Genomic DNA, 15107 nt, shown 5'->3' with positions numbered 1-15107 from the left:
TCGCCACTGCCCTGGGCGGCCACCGGAGAAAAATCAACATGAAAAACACGCTCCCCTCTGATAACTGCAGCCCCTAACGTGGCGGCGCCTCCGAATACGAAAGGCTAAAGCCAAATCTTTTCTAGCGGCTCAAACTGCCGCGGGAGTGGCGAATCTGCAGGACCTGCTCGTTGGAAGTAGGGCCGCCCCTCGCCGGAAGTTGCGCTTCCTCCATTTTGTTGCCCGCTATGGCGGCGGTGTAGAGGTTGGGGCCGGGATGCGGCGCGTTTGACTGAGCGGGTAGGCCAGGCGGAGACATCGGGGACATCGTCGCGGCGCAGAAGAGAACCAGCCTGGACGCCGGGGACGCTGTCATGTACGGCGCGACCGGAGGCCGCGCCAAAACCGAGAGGAAAAGCGGCGCGAAGGAGGAGGCCGGGCCGGGCGGTGCCGGCGGTGGGGGGAACCGAGTGGAGCTGCTGGTCTTCGGCTATGCCTGCAAGCTGTTCCGAGACGACGAGCGGGCCTTGGCCCAGGAGCAGGGACAGCACCTCATCCCCTGGATGGGGGACCACAAGATCCTCATCGACAGGTCGGTTCCTCCCCCCACCCGCCGGTCCTCCCCGTCCCTCGCCCGCTTGATTTCGTCTGATGTTGACTTGATGGCCAGGACTGGAAAGGGGTTTTCTGGAGCCATCAGGGATCCGGGGGGACACCCACTCCCCTGTCCCCACATCCCCCTGGTTTTCGGGGGGAGGGGGACGGTGAAACCGGCCCTAAGGCCCTGGCTGGAGCTGCGTGTCGCGTCTGTCGCCGGAGGGATCGTCTCTGCCCCCGCAGCCCCTCGCGACCTCTCTTGTCGCTGGGTTGCAGTTGCCACTCCGGGCAGTGGAAGCTGCCCGGGCCCTGGGCCTCTCCTCACCGGCGCTCTGGGGCCCTCCGCGCTCCCATAGCTCGGTGTGGGTGGGAGGGCAGCCCGAAACGCCGCAAGCTTGATGCCGCAATTAGATACCTCTTGGGTCCCCTGAGTTGGCTTTGAACCTGTCGTACCCCCAGCGCTCTCTGTGGAGCGCGCGTATTTTGCCGGCTTGACATTTGACTCTCCCCGACTCCTCCCCCATCCTGTGTTAATCCCATGAGTTTGACAGATTCAGGCCGAGGGTGAAGTTGCCAATCAGTTGGAGGCCAGTTGACTTCGTGCAGACACTGGCCTTGCTCTTATAGGTAGCGTTCTTAGGGCTGGTTTCACTGTCTCTTAAAACTGAAGGGTGGGGCTGGGATACAGATGTGTTCTTTTCAAATCAAAGGTGCTTTAGGTAATCACCCTGGAGGGTGTTTCGTCACTTTGGGCAGAGGGCTCCCGGGATTGGATTTCTAAAGGTGTTTGGTTTGGAAAGGATGACCTTACGTGATGTAGGTTGTTTGCGCTCCTCCCCTCCCAAGTTTTCAGTCCCTCTTTCCTTCTCCTTGGGATTTTTGTTTGTCGGTTTGGTTTTTGCCAATTTGGCAACTCTGCTTCTGGGGCCCGGACTGAAAAGTAACCGTGACCAACCATTAGACTGTGGAATAGTCTCCGAGTGAAGGAAGCCCATCGTTTGAGACAATTAAAACTGGATTCTGCAGAGCCCTGGAGCATGACTGTAGGGATGACCTCTGAGCTGGCCAGAATGGACACATTAATGACCAGACGCCTTTTTCCATCCCCGACGTTTCCATTTGGAGTTAGATCTAGACAAGAAGGACTCATGGACGGAGGGTGGCCAGCTCAGGTCTGGACCTGAGGGCCCCCATGCTCTGCTCAAGCATGCTGTGCCTTTAAACCATGGTTCCTATTGAATCATGCTGCCTGAGCTGTCAGGCAGCTTCCTTTTCCAAAGTGTTACTTGCGGTATTTATTATTAAAGTTTGATAAGGGAGGAAGTCTGAGCTTTTTATACAGTTTTCCATATCATTCTGTATATGATGTGAGTTAGGTCTTCCAAAACCAGTGGGGAGCAAACACTACACATGTACATGTGTAATATTTTAAAATAATGATCTACATCTGTAAGTTAAGGAGGTTTACAGCATAGTAAACATAATTTTGAAATTTAATAAAATGCAATAACTTGGCTACCCTGAAATTTTTGGCCTTTTTTTCTTGTAAATGTCTTTTTTTTACCTGTAGTATTTTCTGGTCCTCATTACAAAAGTCAGCATTAAAAAATTAAGCAGACTTTTGTTTGTCTTTCTACATTGGTTTTTGCAACCCTAAATCTGAGTGTTTTAAGTGAAATTTACTAATTCACTCATTATCTGAAAGGTGCACATGAAAGCCTCTTCATTGAATCTTCTGTGTTAAAAGCGTGGCAGAAAGTGTTCTTCTTAATTTGGCTGAAGTATCTATTGGTCCACGCAAGTACGCGTGGATGCGTCTTCATGTATGTTATATCTTGGGGGCATAAAGTCTGGAAGGAAATAATGATCCTGCGTCTCCTAATAGTTTTGCTCTGTTTCGAGTGAAGCTCCTTAAACTGCACGTATATGTCACTGTTCCTATGTATGTGTGTCTCTCTATCACATAACCCAGCACTTATTTCCTCAGCCAAGTGGCTAGGGGGCGAGCCTAGCCAAGATTTTACCTCCAATGGACGCAAGTTTCTTTGGTGAAGATCTCTCCTGAGAGTTCGGGACTAGCAGAAGGAAGCGAGGAAATTTCCACCGTTTGGTTCTTACGGATAGGTATTTATGTATCCGGTTTGTGTGAATGTAAGCTATGATATTTGACTTTTCAGAAAAAATTTTTTTTTTAATTTTTAATTTTTTTTGCAAATGGCATTGAATGGTTAACCAAACCATACACGGTAAGAACTGCCACTGAAGTGGATACCATTTTAAGCTATTAAAGGATTGTTTACCTTTAATTATAAGTTTTATCATATTGCAGAAAGGAGTTTAGACTTTGTTAAGATAACTTGAGCTTAAAAGTAGGTGAGCTATGACTAGCCAAATTAAATATAAATCTGAGAAGAGTTTGTATGTTTGTTTTCCTATTTTTATTTCTTTATCTTAATCGGTAAGTATATGTATAAAACATCCCACACAAACCAACCCAGACGTTAATTTCTTTCCATTGACCAGCATGTTCATATTACAGATATGATGGGCGTGGTCACCTGCATGACCTTTCTGAGTGCGATGCTGAGTATTCCACATGGAACAGAGATTACCAGCTCTCTGAAGAGGAGGCACGAATAGAGGCCCTGTGTGATGAAGAGAGGTATTTAGCCTTGCATACGGACTTGCTTGAGGAAGAGGCAAGGCAAGGTACTGCTCAAGAAAACCTTATTTAAGCAACAAACTCTTTAAAATTTTTTAAGTATTTAAAAATTTACTCCCATTCATTTTTTTATACTCACTCTTTCTGATATTATCTTGACAGTACCCAGTGGATTGGAAAAACAGGAGTCTTTGCGTTCTGAGAGGACCTCAGGATAGTTTATATATAGAGCCACAAAGAATTTTCCCAGCTTTTGAGGGCAGACTGGGATTTGAAAAAACAAAAACCAAACTCTTTAACTGTTCTTCTTTAACAGTATCGTATAAATTAAAATTGATGTTCTTGTCTTTGCCTTAACAATCTTTAATACAGTTCTTAATCCCCAAATTTCTCAGCAGGAAGAAATTTTCCACAAAAGACATGTATTCTGCTGTCTGTGGTAAACATGTACTGGCAAAAGTACATATTGATAGATATGAAGTGTGAATTTTTAGAAACATTTTTGCCTCAAAAAGAGGTTGGAAAAAGTGTGCTGTATGCTTTACTGATAGCTACAACTTTAGAAATATATAAAATTTTTCTCAGTAAATTTCTATTTTTGTTAACATAATTCTCATTTTTATTCAAGAGGAAGAATACAAGCGGCTGAGCGAAGCGCTGGCGGAGGACGGGAGCTATAATGCAGTGGGATTCACGTACGGCAGTGATTACTATGACCCGTCCGAGCCGACAGAGGAAGAGGAGCCTTCCAAACAGAGAGGTGGGCGGCTGCCCGGGGCGATGACGCTGGGCAGGTGCCACGTGCAGCGGTAGAGGCTCCCCAGCACGATACGGGCACGCAGTAATCACAGTGTCACTGGGACAGAGGGAGAACATGATTGGTGTTAGGGTAAAACAAAGCTAAGGACCAGAAGATGAATTGTCAATGGAGATGGAGAGTGAACGCAGACTGCAGTAGCTGTCTAGGATCTGCGTGCCTTTCCTTTATTTCTTTTGGATTCAGGGAATAGGAAGTTACTCACCCTGGATTCTTTGTTTCTGGATAGACAATATATGTGTTGAAATCTGCAGTGACTTGCTCTTGGGGCATTGAAAGGACAGGCATTAACCACCCTCCTGCTAGCCTGCCCCTCACATCCCCTCCACGACTGAAATAGTGGCCGATGTCCAGTGGAAGGACGCCTGTGGAGTCAGTTGTTACCGAACAGAAAACAGCAAAGTATGTCCTGCTTAGGCTCAGTAGGCCCTAGGATATAGACTTTCCATGGTATTTTAAAATAATGTTTACATAGAATTAAAGGTTTTAAATTTATGCCTTTCTGGATTAACTTGGAATATTTATTTAAAAAAAAAAATAGTGCTATTAGAAAATCCAGACCCATGCAGTTCAGGAACAAACGTCCGTAGTCACTTTGGTAAGACCTGAGAGCACCTTTATTACAGCCCTGCATACTGATCAGTCATGATTTATCGGTAACGATAATTATTAAGGGTGGATCCCTCTATTCATGGTATTCTGTTTAAAGAGAAGGAGAACTTCAGAAACCTATTCAGATGTTCAGAATAATGAACAGGAATCACATCACAGAGGGATTTAACTTTCGCGCTAACTGAACCTGTGATGTGGGACTTGATCGTTTTCTCCTTAAGTAACAAACCTCCTGACACGTATGAAGTACTACAGCAGTTTAATATTAAAGTGCTGTCTGCCCTGCACGGTGCAGCTGCACTGGGGTTCTCCCGGCCCCTCACCGGGGCCGTGATCCTGGGAGAGCAGGACAGACACTTGCCTTGTTGCCCGTCCTTTCCTTCTGCTCATTACTTGATGGACATAAGAATCACTGTTGCACAGCTCTGTTCTGTGAGCTTCTAAAGAGTTTTTCCAGGTGTAATTTTAACCATATTGAGTTAAAGCGTGGTTAAGGTATTAAACACCTTTTTCCGTTGACTTTTGGATCTGACCATACCTCAGAAGTTAGGGTGCGGTAGACATGTTCTTGCAGGTTTAAGAAGTATACACTCGTTCCTTTATCCAAAATAATTCATCCACTTTGGGATGCTGAATAGTTCCTATTTTATTGTTGTGTCTGAACCATATACGTTATGTCTGCTTTAAATATCTAGTGTTTGATCAGAAGGAAGGAATGCATACTGCCACCATTTCACAAGTGAAGAATTGAGATTTATAGAGCCCAGGTGTCTTTTGCAAGGTCCATCGACTATCTTTGGAAAAATGTACAATAATCATTCCTTAACATTTCAGATTAGGGATCAGCAAACTATGACCGAGGCCCAGCTGGCACGTTTCTGTGGGGTTTTATTGGAACAGCTGTACTCATTGGTTCATGTTTTGTCTGTGTGGCTTTTGCACTTCAGTGGCAGAGTTGAGTAGATGAGACGGAGACTGCGTGGCCCGAAGAGCCAGGAATACTTACTGTCTGGCATTTTATAGACAGAGGTTGCCAGCCCCCGTTCTAGGTGACGGGCACTTGTCGTGGCGTCATTATTGGGCTGACTGATGCTGAACTTTGTTACGATTATGGCATTTTAAGAACTTCCACGTGACTTGGTTTCTCTTCCAAGTTTTAGTATGTTTTCTCTTTAACGTAAAGTTCTCTGTATTTAAAATGTTGTTTCTTTCTGTAATCACATCCTCAGAACTTTGCTTTGTGTGCTGATTAACTTTTTAGTGGAAGTTGGGCCCATGTAAACCTTACAGCTTGACACTTTATGTTTAATATACACTAATATAAATAAAATGCCACATATATAAATAACATGTACACATGCACGCAAACATATACATACGTGTATGTGTAGCTATACACACACACGGTTTTTAGATGGAATTCAAAATGTTGGGTATTTGGTACCCAGTACCACTAACAACCAAATTTTACTTTACTGCTGCATTATCTTAAAATTTGAAAATTTAATTTTTGTTTGTTTTCCGGAGTCACCAACATGTCTAAATATTCCTTGATTTCCAGAATTACTATGCGGTTGACCCTTGAACAACACAGGTGTGCACTGTGCAGGTCTACTCATTCTCAGATTTTTTTTTTCCGATAAAACAGTGCTGCACTGTTGGTTGAATCCACAGATGTGGAACCACGGGTACAGTGGGTCAGCTGTGGGACTTAAGCCTCCACGGAGTTTGGTTTCCCCTGCGGATACTGAGGGATGACTGCGTTGTCTGGGCGTCTTTAGCGCCTTAAAACCTTGTGATATTAAACAGAAGCATTTGATGGCACCTTTATTTCTGTGTAACTTCTCTCTTCCCTTTTTGCAGCTTACTGTTTTCATCCCAGTTCCATCCTTTAGATTTTCAGTTGTTCATCATTATTACATATCCATTTTTTTAAACAAGAAAAAGTTATTTAAATTTATCTGAATCTGAGTTAGTATTGCAATGGTTGGTTTTTATTTTGTGCTGCTAAAGCCATTTTTCTGTAAAGAAAGGTATGTATAAGAATAGAGCAAAGCTGTGTAACCCACCTGTTCCAAACAGCTCTTTTGATTCCCATGGCTTTACTTTTGAGAACAACTTAGCACTAAGGAAAGGCTATTTCCTTAGTTTCCATCACTTTGTCATTTTAAGGAGGTACGGTAAAAGTTGTACTTTTATAGAGACACCTTTGGCTTCATTCCCAAAGGAAACTGAGGATTTTGAGCTGTTACTTGGCATGTCGCAAACCAGTGTTTTCTAATATCTACCAGTTCAGTGTGTCATTTGGTTACTGGAGCTGAACGGGGGTATTGTTGATTACAGGGAGCTTTCAGGCCACAGTAAGCCTTTAGTCCTTGGGTGAGAGCGAGGCTACGTGAACTTGTGGGACTCACTTAATAGGAACTTAGAATCAATCTGTATCTCATCAGACTACAGTCCCCAGGTCTTTGTGTACTGTGAAGCCTGTTTAAAATTCCCTCTTGGCTTCACAGAGAGTTAGGTTTGATAGGAGACTTGAAACTGTTCATCTCTTCAAGAGACTCTTATGTATGATGGAAACGTTTGTTTTGATGAAGATTTAATGTTTATTTCATGTCATCTTTTTTGAAAGAAAAACTTAAGTAGATGTTGAACTCCTTAAAACTGTTAGCTTTTACAAGGTTTCTACTATTTTTTGTACACTTCACTATATTCTTTTAAATTGATCATCTGAGTGATTGAATTGTATATAGGTACCTTAGAATTCAGAAAGCTATAATGTGTAGTGCCTTGTCTAATATACAGTAGACAAATGTTTATTAAAAGAACCATTAAAGAAGAAGTGGAGGGACTTCCCTGGGGGTCCAGTGGTAAAGAACTGCCTTACAGTGCAGGGCGCGGGTTCAATCCCTGGTCGGGGAACTAAGATCCCACATGCCGCAGGGCAACTAAGCCCCCATGCCCCAACTACTGAGCCTGTGTGCCACAGTGAGAGAGCCCACGCGCTCTGGACCCCGTGCGCCACAGCTACAGAGCCCACACACCCTGGAACCTGCACGCCACAACTAGAAAAGAGAAAACCCGCACACTGCAACTAGAGAGAAGCCCGCTCGCCGCAAAGGAAGATCCCGCAAGCTTCAACTAAGACCCGATGCAGCCCCAAAAAATAACTAAATAAATAAACAAATAAATACGTCTTTAAAAAAAAAGAAGAAGAAGAATTGGAAATACATCTGATTATTTGTGAAAAGAGAGGTGGTTTGCTTGGGGGGAGAAGTCTTGGCAGTTACGTGCAGGGGTTTTACAGTTCAGTGGTCAAAGTGGTTGTCTTGGAATTGAGCACCGTGTCCTGTGCCTGACGCTCTGGGGGACCCACAGCGATAGTTTGAAGGGTGGTCCTAGCAGATCAGAGGGGCTGGGAAGGAGGAGAGCCGGGCGTGTGTTGAGTGCCTGCCGAGGGCGGAGCCTTTTGGGGGAAATGCTCACGTGCCTTGTCTCGCTGCACCCTCCCCACGGCCGGGGAGTCCACGCTGCCGCCGCGTCTGTACCCCCAGCCCCTCGGGGGTGTGGTAAAGTGATTCCGCCCACACGTGGTGGAACGAGCAGAGAACGGAAGTGTTCCCGGGAGGGATGGTGTGCGACGGAACCGGGAAGGGCCCGTCATGCCCGCGCCCCCCGGCCCCGTAGTGGCTTACAGCTGGTGGGCGTGCCTCCTCTGCAGGTCACGGTTCTGAAGTTCTATGTCTTCTTTTTATACAGAAAAACACGAGGCTGAAAATTTGGAGGAAAACGAGGAGCCTTTCATTGCCCCTTTAGGACTGAACGTGCCGTCTGATGTGGAGCTGGTAGGTGTCTTTCTCAGTCACAGTACTGTTAACCTTTGTTACTACTTATCGGGAAGTACTGGTGTGAGCACCCTGCCACGATCGTAGTTGCTTTCTAGTTTGGGTGTGTAATGCTTTACAACTATTTGTGAGTTAATGGAGAAGAAATCACACACCACCTCTTTCCCCCCTAAAGAAAAAGGGAGAAATGATAGCAGACTCACCAGACCAGAGCGTCGGGCCTGAGGAGCCGGCTCACTCTCGGAGACCATATGGTTGAATCCCCAGATTTTACCAGCATGGAAAAACCCAGTCAGAATTTCTGGTGAGGAAACCGTTGGCCCCGTTTAGATGCAGACACCCTCCTGCTCACGGCAGCGCGGCTTCAGTACCGTCACTGTGTCCTGCCTTTTGCTGCTGTGGTTTTGTGGGCACTCGAGAGGGACCTTCACCGTAACATTCTCTTGGCACCGTCCACCTGGGTCTCCTCTCCGTTATGACCAGGGACCTGTGGCATCTCCAGGTGGCCCCTGCCCTCGGGAGGGACACCTGGGTCGCATCCTCGTGGCCTACATGCTCTGCAGCTGGGTCTCTAGTTCCCACCGGTCTCATGTCTCTATTTCAGCCACGTCCAGGCAAGGTTACATTGTAACAGGCCCCAGCCACGTCCAGGCAAGGTTACATTGTAACAGGCCCCAGCCACGTCCAGTCAAGGTTACATTGTAACAGGCCCCAGCCACGTCCAGTCAAGGTTACATTGTAACAGGCCCCAGCCACGTCCAGGCAAGGTTACATTGTAACAGGCCCCAGCCACGTCCAGTCAAGGTTACATTGTAACAGGCCCCAGCCATGTCCAGTCAAGGTTACATTGTAACAGTCCCCAGTGAGGATTTTCTAAGTCTTACTTAATGCTAGTAAGCCTATAAGGTAGCGTCCTGTCCCCTTTCACAGATGAAGAGAAGTGAAGAAGTTAGGTCGTGCGTGCCAGGCAGCACCTCCAACCCATGGTCTTAGCTGTTGTGCCATCAGGAGTCACTGTGCTTTGTGGGATTCTTACATGTTCATTAGGGATGTTTAAAATATTTGTGTTGCGTGTACATACTTGGAAAAGGGATATTCGTGCTCAGAGTAAAGGTTTTTCTTTGGCATCTTCCTAACTGGATTGCAAGCACCACGGACGTGGGTATTCCAGCTCCTTCATTGTGTCCTGCTACAGCATCATTGAATAAACAGTGGATGCTGAAAATTCCTCGTAGAAGGAGTCTCTTGTGTTCCCCGCACTAGCACGTGATACTTCCCTTATTTAGCGCAGCGTGAATCCGCTGGTTCTTGCCCTTCGGTTTTCTGTGACGATGGGAGATAACAGAATGTAATGCCTGCCTCCACCCAGTCCTTCCTCCACTTACTCATTTATATAAATCCTCGCCTTCTCTTTCTCTTTTCTTGCAAATATGGGTAAAAATTTATTTGGATTTTGCCAAGTAGAATTACTATTTATGTTTGATTCCCGTTTCTACCGTTGATCAGTTTGCTACAGTTAAAACTGAAAATGTTATCTGAAGATTTGATATTCTGAGACTGGGATTGATATATTTTTATGTATTGTATTTCTGTTTTTTCTGGAGTATGCTATTCTACCTGAGAGACGCATTAAAAACAGTTGCTCTCTTACCCACACGTAATGCTAAAAGCTTTTATTTAAGGTTGACTATATAGATTCTTATTAAGTTTTGGTACGAAAGATCATTGCTAAGCTTTTATGCGAACATGAACATAGAGGTGTAGATTTTGTTGCCTTAATTCCTACTGAAGTATTTCATGGCTGTATGTTCCCAGAGTCAGCACCGCTAGGCTGCGTGGTGGCCTGCCGGGACCCAAAGCGTGTGCACCCCGTGGAGAGCACAGCAAGCCTGGCGTATAGTGGTCTGCTCTCTCCCGACGTTCATATAAAATGGTCCCCGGGGTAGGAAATCTCGGCGGTGTGTAGAAACCGTGTGTAAGTGCTTACCAGGTCGCCTGTGGACAGCTAGCTTTTCCTGTATGGTGGCATCAGTGTGTCATTCTTCAGAATTGCTGTGAATCGGGGCTGTGATTCGTTGTGTACATCACACACTGTCGTGTCCACGTTAGTGGGGACACTGTCTAGGAGACAGGTGTCTTGCGTCGTACGTTCCACCTTGGTGACCAAGCAAGAAACTGCCGGCTCGTGTTTAGGTGACGCCTGCTGCCTGGGGGGGGCAGGGGGTGGTGAAGAGAGCGGGTGCTCGAGGGGTTCTCAGGTTTTAAACTAGGCTTGTGGATGAGAACCTCATGGCTGCAGGGTCTCTGGGGGTCCGTGCGAAGGGTCAGGAGCAGTGAGAGGTCACAGCGCCCTGGAAGCTGCATGCCGGCGCTTACTCGAGGCTGGCCGCCTGGTGCCACTGGGCCCCTAGACGCCGGCTCCTCAGATGATCTCACAGCTTTATTTTAGCTTTTCGTAGTGACTCTGTTTGTCCATTGGTATGTTTCTTGGGAAGTAAGGACCTGTTTTCTCCCGGAGTATGTAGCCCAGCATCACTTGTCCCGACATTGTGTTTTCAGTTACCTGTCCCTTTCCCAGGGACCTGAAGGCCTGTCTTTGTCACCTCCTGAGTTCTACACGTGCCCAGGTCCGTCTCTGGCTGTGCTGTGTTGTCTTGCGCTGCGGGGAAGGTGGAGGGCACGTCTCAGCCGAACCTCTCACCCACCCGAGACACCGCAGATCCGAGTTCTGAGCCCAAACGAGGCTTCCACAAGTGCTGTCCAGAGGCGCGCGAGGTCTCGTGAGCCCCCCACCTGTTCTGTAACACCCCACGTTCCCCTCGGATCAGCTAGGGGGACCTCGGCACACCCGTCTGAGTGTATTTACAAGGGAAATGTGCTTGTTTAACATATTTTATGGACAGAAGGAAGAGGGGGGAGGATACAGCGTACAATCCCGTCCTGGTCCTGCGCGGTGGCACCAGTGGGTTAATCACAGCATCAGATAGTGAGTGTCACTGAGCGTGTGCTGTGTGCCAGGCGCTCTGTTAGCTCGGATCTTCCGTCCTCACAACACCAGTACCTCTGACGGGGACACGGGGCAGAGCCGTGGAGAGCAGCCGCCCCAGGTCATCCTGTAAGGGTCAGGCCTGCACTTCCAGCCACTGCGGTTGCGCTTTACTGAATGTCGTTCAGATTAGAGTGTCAGTCTCACCCTGCGTTCAGGTGCTGTGTTGCCATGGGATGGGGGTGGGGAGAAAAAAGAAGCATGATTTACCCCTGTGTTCCTGTGGAGTCCTGCCTTTTCTTGGGGGTTTGTGAGGACTTTTCACATATGATGAGTGCTAAGCCCTGATCCGGTAAGTGTCGTGCACTTTTGTTCTCCTGGCACTTTGTCTTTTACCTGTTTGTTCCTCTTTCCGTGCAGGATTTAAAGGTATTTGTGAAGTCATATATGTCACCATATATGTCACCATATTCCTTTCTGGCTTCAGGATTTTGAATCTGGTCTTAGAAGACCTTTCCACCCCTGACAATTTTTAAATATTTTCCTATACTTCCTGCTGTTACTTCCATAGTTTTGTTTTGACAGTTGAGTTCGTGCCTCAGTCTGATATTATTTGGGGCTCTGATCACAGAGGAGGAGAGAGGGCCAGCCCAGCTGCTCCTGGGGCTCCTCGCCTATTCACCCCACCTGCCGCCCAGCCTGGCCCCCAGCCCCACCCTGCTCCAGGGATCGGAGCTCCAGCATTTTCCAAAGCTCTTTGGAAAATGGGTGCAGGCTTTCTGACCTCACATACTGTTGTCCCATTTCCCGATGCCTCCTCTGGAGTTTCTAGAGCCACGTTAACTTCGGAGATGCTGGGAGGTGTTAGTCCCCCTTCTTGGGCCCAGCTGCTTTCTTGAAAGGCTTCCATAAATTAGAAAAGCATGTTCCCCTGGATCAGTCAGTCTTTGTAACACATACATATTTATATGTTGGCTACATCCTTAAAATCCCATCTTACGGTAGGAATAATCATATTCTTAAATAGAAGAGGATTTTTCTAAAACCTACATGATAAGGAGAGCAGAGAATGACTTTCTCCAAACCAAATGTTTATCTTATATCCACTTGCTTCAGTAGCAGATCTTGAAGGACTCTCATAAGCTGCTTTGTTTTTCTCTAATCATCGTCGCTTTGTAAAATGACCCACACGTCGCTCTGTGACTGCTGTAGCCATAATGTGACATCATAAGAGGGCCTGCTTTTAAGAAATTTTAGACCAACAGTTTGGTTTGGTCAATAGAGAACATCTCTACTTGGGCGGCGGGAGGGGTTGTATTTTCCTTTAAGGATCATTATTCTGAAGTGATCATTAATAATTGTCATATATACGGAATACACTAATGCAAAAAATAATCTTCCTGTTGAGCCAAAGCCACTGAAAAGTGCACCAGGATCCGCACTTGGATGCAGCTGTGAGCCTTTAGCATGGACTCTAGTGTATTCTGGGATCAGTAAATGACTTTAATCATAGACATTTATCCAGTTTAAGTGTGAAGGACGTCATTAGTTCAGGAATTACATTGGAGAATTAAGGCGTTTGTATTTTGTGAAGGATTCAGCCCTGAAATTACAGGAAGCATCTTGAGTTCTTAACTGCCCATTATTAATGAGAATAATTACCCACTTTATTTGCATGTAATTTTCTAGTGTTAATCTCTTCATTAATATTAAAAGTATTTCAGATGTGTGGCTTCCAGCTTCTGGTCCGAGGGGCTCCTTGTGTGGGTAGGAATTGCTCAGCTCATGATGTGGCGGAGGTAACTTAGCAGCACGTGCAGGAGAGAGGTGGGGTCTGGTTCCAGGTAGTGAACGTGCTCCAAGGCAACCAGATGACTCGCCCAGTAAATGTGGGTGAAACCGTCTCTGCTCTGGCCAGACCACAGGTAGCTGGGCCTCAGTTTGGAGCTCTGTACTTTTTTTTTTTTTTTTTTTTTTTTTTTTTTTGGCTGCGTTGGGTCTTTGTTCCTGCACGCAGGCTTTCCCTAAATTGTGGTGAGCCGGGGCTACTCTTCATTGTGATATGCACGCTTCTCATTGCAGTGGCTTCTCTTGTTGCGGAGCACAGGCTCTAGGCCTTCGGGCTTCAGTAGTTGTGGCACACTTGCTCAGTAGTTGTGGCTTGCGGGCTCTAGAGCACAGGCTCAGTAGTTGTGGCGTACGGGCTCGGTTGCTCCGCGGCATGTGGAATCTTCCCCAGACCAGGGATCAAACCTGTGTCCACTGCACTGGCAGGTGGATTCTTAACCACTGCGCCACCAGGGAAGTCCCTGGAGCTCTGTACTTTTAAGTGGGAGCGTTGATGAACGGGCGCCACGGGGCAGTCTTACAGGGAGTAGGAAGGAGGAACCGGGTGAGGAGAGGTCAGGCTGAGCGTGAGCCTGCGGCTTTCCTTGGACGTATAAAGATAGTGTTTTCCAAGCTCTAAACAGTAGTCCCTGCTGAGGAAAAGGGAAGAGAAAGGATTCTTAGATCCTTGAGAAGCTTACTGAAACATGCACCCCTCTCCCTAGAATATTGCATGTGTATGTGCAGAATTTGCATACAGCTCCCCAGAGGATTGATTCACACGCCCCTGAACCCTATCACGGACCCTGGTTAAGTGCCCCCAATATACGGAAGCACATTGATTGGTGCGGAAAAGCTTGCCTCCTGTGGGTTCAGTACAAAGCTAGAATGGCCTGCCTCAGCAGGTGAGTTTTCTCCCCACAAAATACTGCAAAATTCAGAAACTGACCGAGTGTCGTGTAACGGGGCCAGTGCCACAGTCTGTTCAAACTGGGCTCTTCCCATTGAAATGTCTCTGGTCACTAGTAAAACCAGGGTTATTCCTGTGTTTTAAGCCACACGCGCAGTGGAGAAGAGGACAGGCTGGTGACGTGAGTGCGTGTGTTCTCTTGCAGCCACCAACAGCCAAAATGCACGCCATCATCGAGCGCACGGCCAACTTCGTGTGCAAGCAGGGCGCACAGTTTGAAATAATGCTGAAAGCCAAACAGGCCCGAAACTCTCAATTCGACTTTCTGCGCTTTGATCACTACCTCAACCCCTACTACAAATTCATCCAGAAAGCTATGAAAGAAGGACGGTATACGGTACTGGCCGAGAACAAAAGTGAAGAGAAAAAGAGTATGTGAAACGGTTTCTGTCCTGTGTTGGGCTGGGGGAGGGGGTGAGGTCTGCGCTGTAGGACTTCCTGAACGTATGTGAAATCCTGCCACTAAGGCACGAGGAGTAAACCTGCTGTGCTGTAAGTCTGAGCATATATTAGATTCTTAATTATCGTTTTCATAGATGGGTGACATAGAATTAAATGTTGATGCCATCAGAGCATAACCATGTCGGTTGGAAACATTTCCCCTCATCCTGGTTGGTGAACATGTCACCGACAAAACAGCGAGCCTCGTGCTCTGTGGATCGTTCTAGCGTGCACCCCGTGTTAGGGCCTGAGGCTAAATTACACAAGTCCACAGAATGATGTGGCTAATCTTACTCTCTTTTTTTTACTCTACCTTAAGCTGTTGTTTTTATAAGTGTCTAAATTTGGAATTCCTACTACAAAGACCAATT

At 46.7% G+C, this 15107-nt stretch overlaps 1 protein-coding gene across 4 annotated transcripts in view; it reads left to right on the top strand.

Annotated features, from left to right (window-relative positions):
• The first annotated feature begins 215 nt into the window (after positions 1-215).
• Positions 216-15107, top strand: part of SFSWAP (splicing factor SWAP) — an 84105-nt gene continuing 69213 nt past the window's right edge. For 3 of the 4 annotated variants that reach the window (XM_060118468.1, XM_060118467.1, XM_060118469.1), the window contains exons 1-5: positions 216-571; positions 3116-3285; positions 3867-3998; positions 8427-8512; positions 14441-14666. In XM_060118468.1, the coding sequence (XP_059974451.1) occupies positions 354-571; positions 3116-3285; positions 3867-3998; positions 8427-8512; positions 14441-14666 (832 nt within the window). In that variant the 5' untranslated portion in view covers positions 216-353. Of the gene's footprint in view, positions 572-3115; positions 3286-3866; positions 3999-8426; positions 8513-14440; positions 14667-15107 lie in introns of those variants that run through there. The other variant, XM_060118470.1, reaches the window with a different exon arrangement.

This window comes from Mesoplodon densirostris, chromosome 15, assembly GCF_025265405.1.
Source record: "Mesoplodon densirostris isolate mMesDen1 chromosome 15, mMesDen1 primary haplotype, whole genome shotgun sequence".
NCBI classification, from domain to species: domain Eukaryota; kingdom Metazoa; phylum Chordata; class Mammalia; order Artiodactyla; family Ziphiidae; genus Mesoplodon; species Mesoplodon densirostris.
Note: the sequence above shows the minus strand (reverse complement) of the source record. Positions and strands in the feature narration are given on the sequence as shown.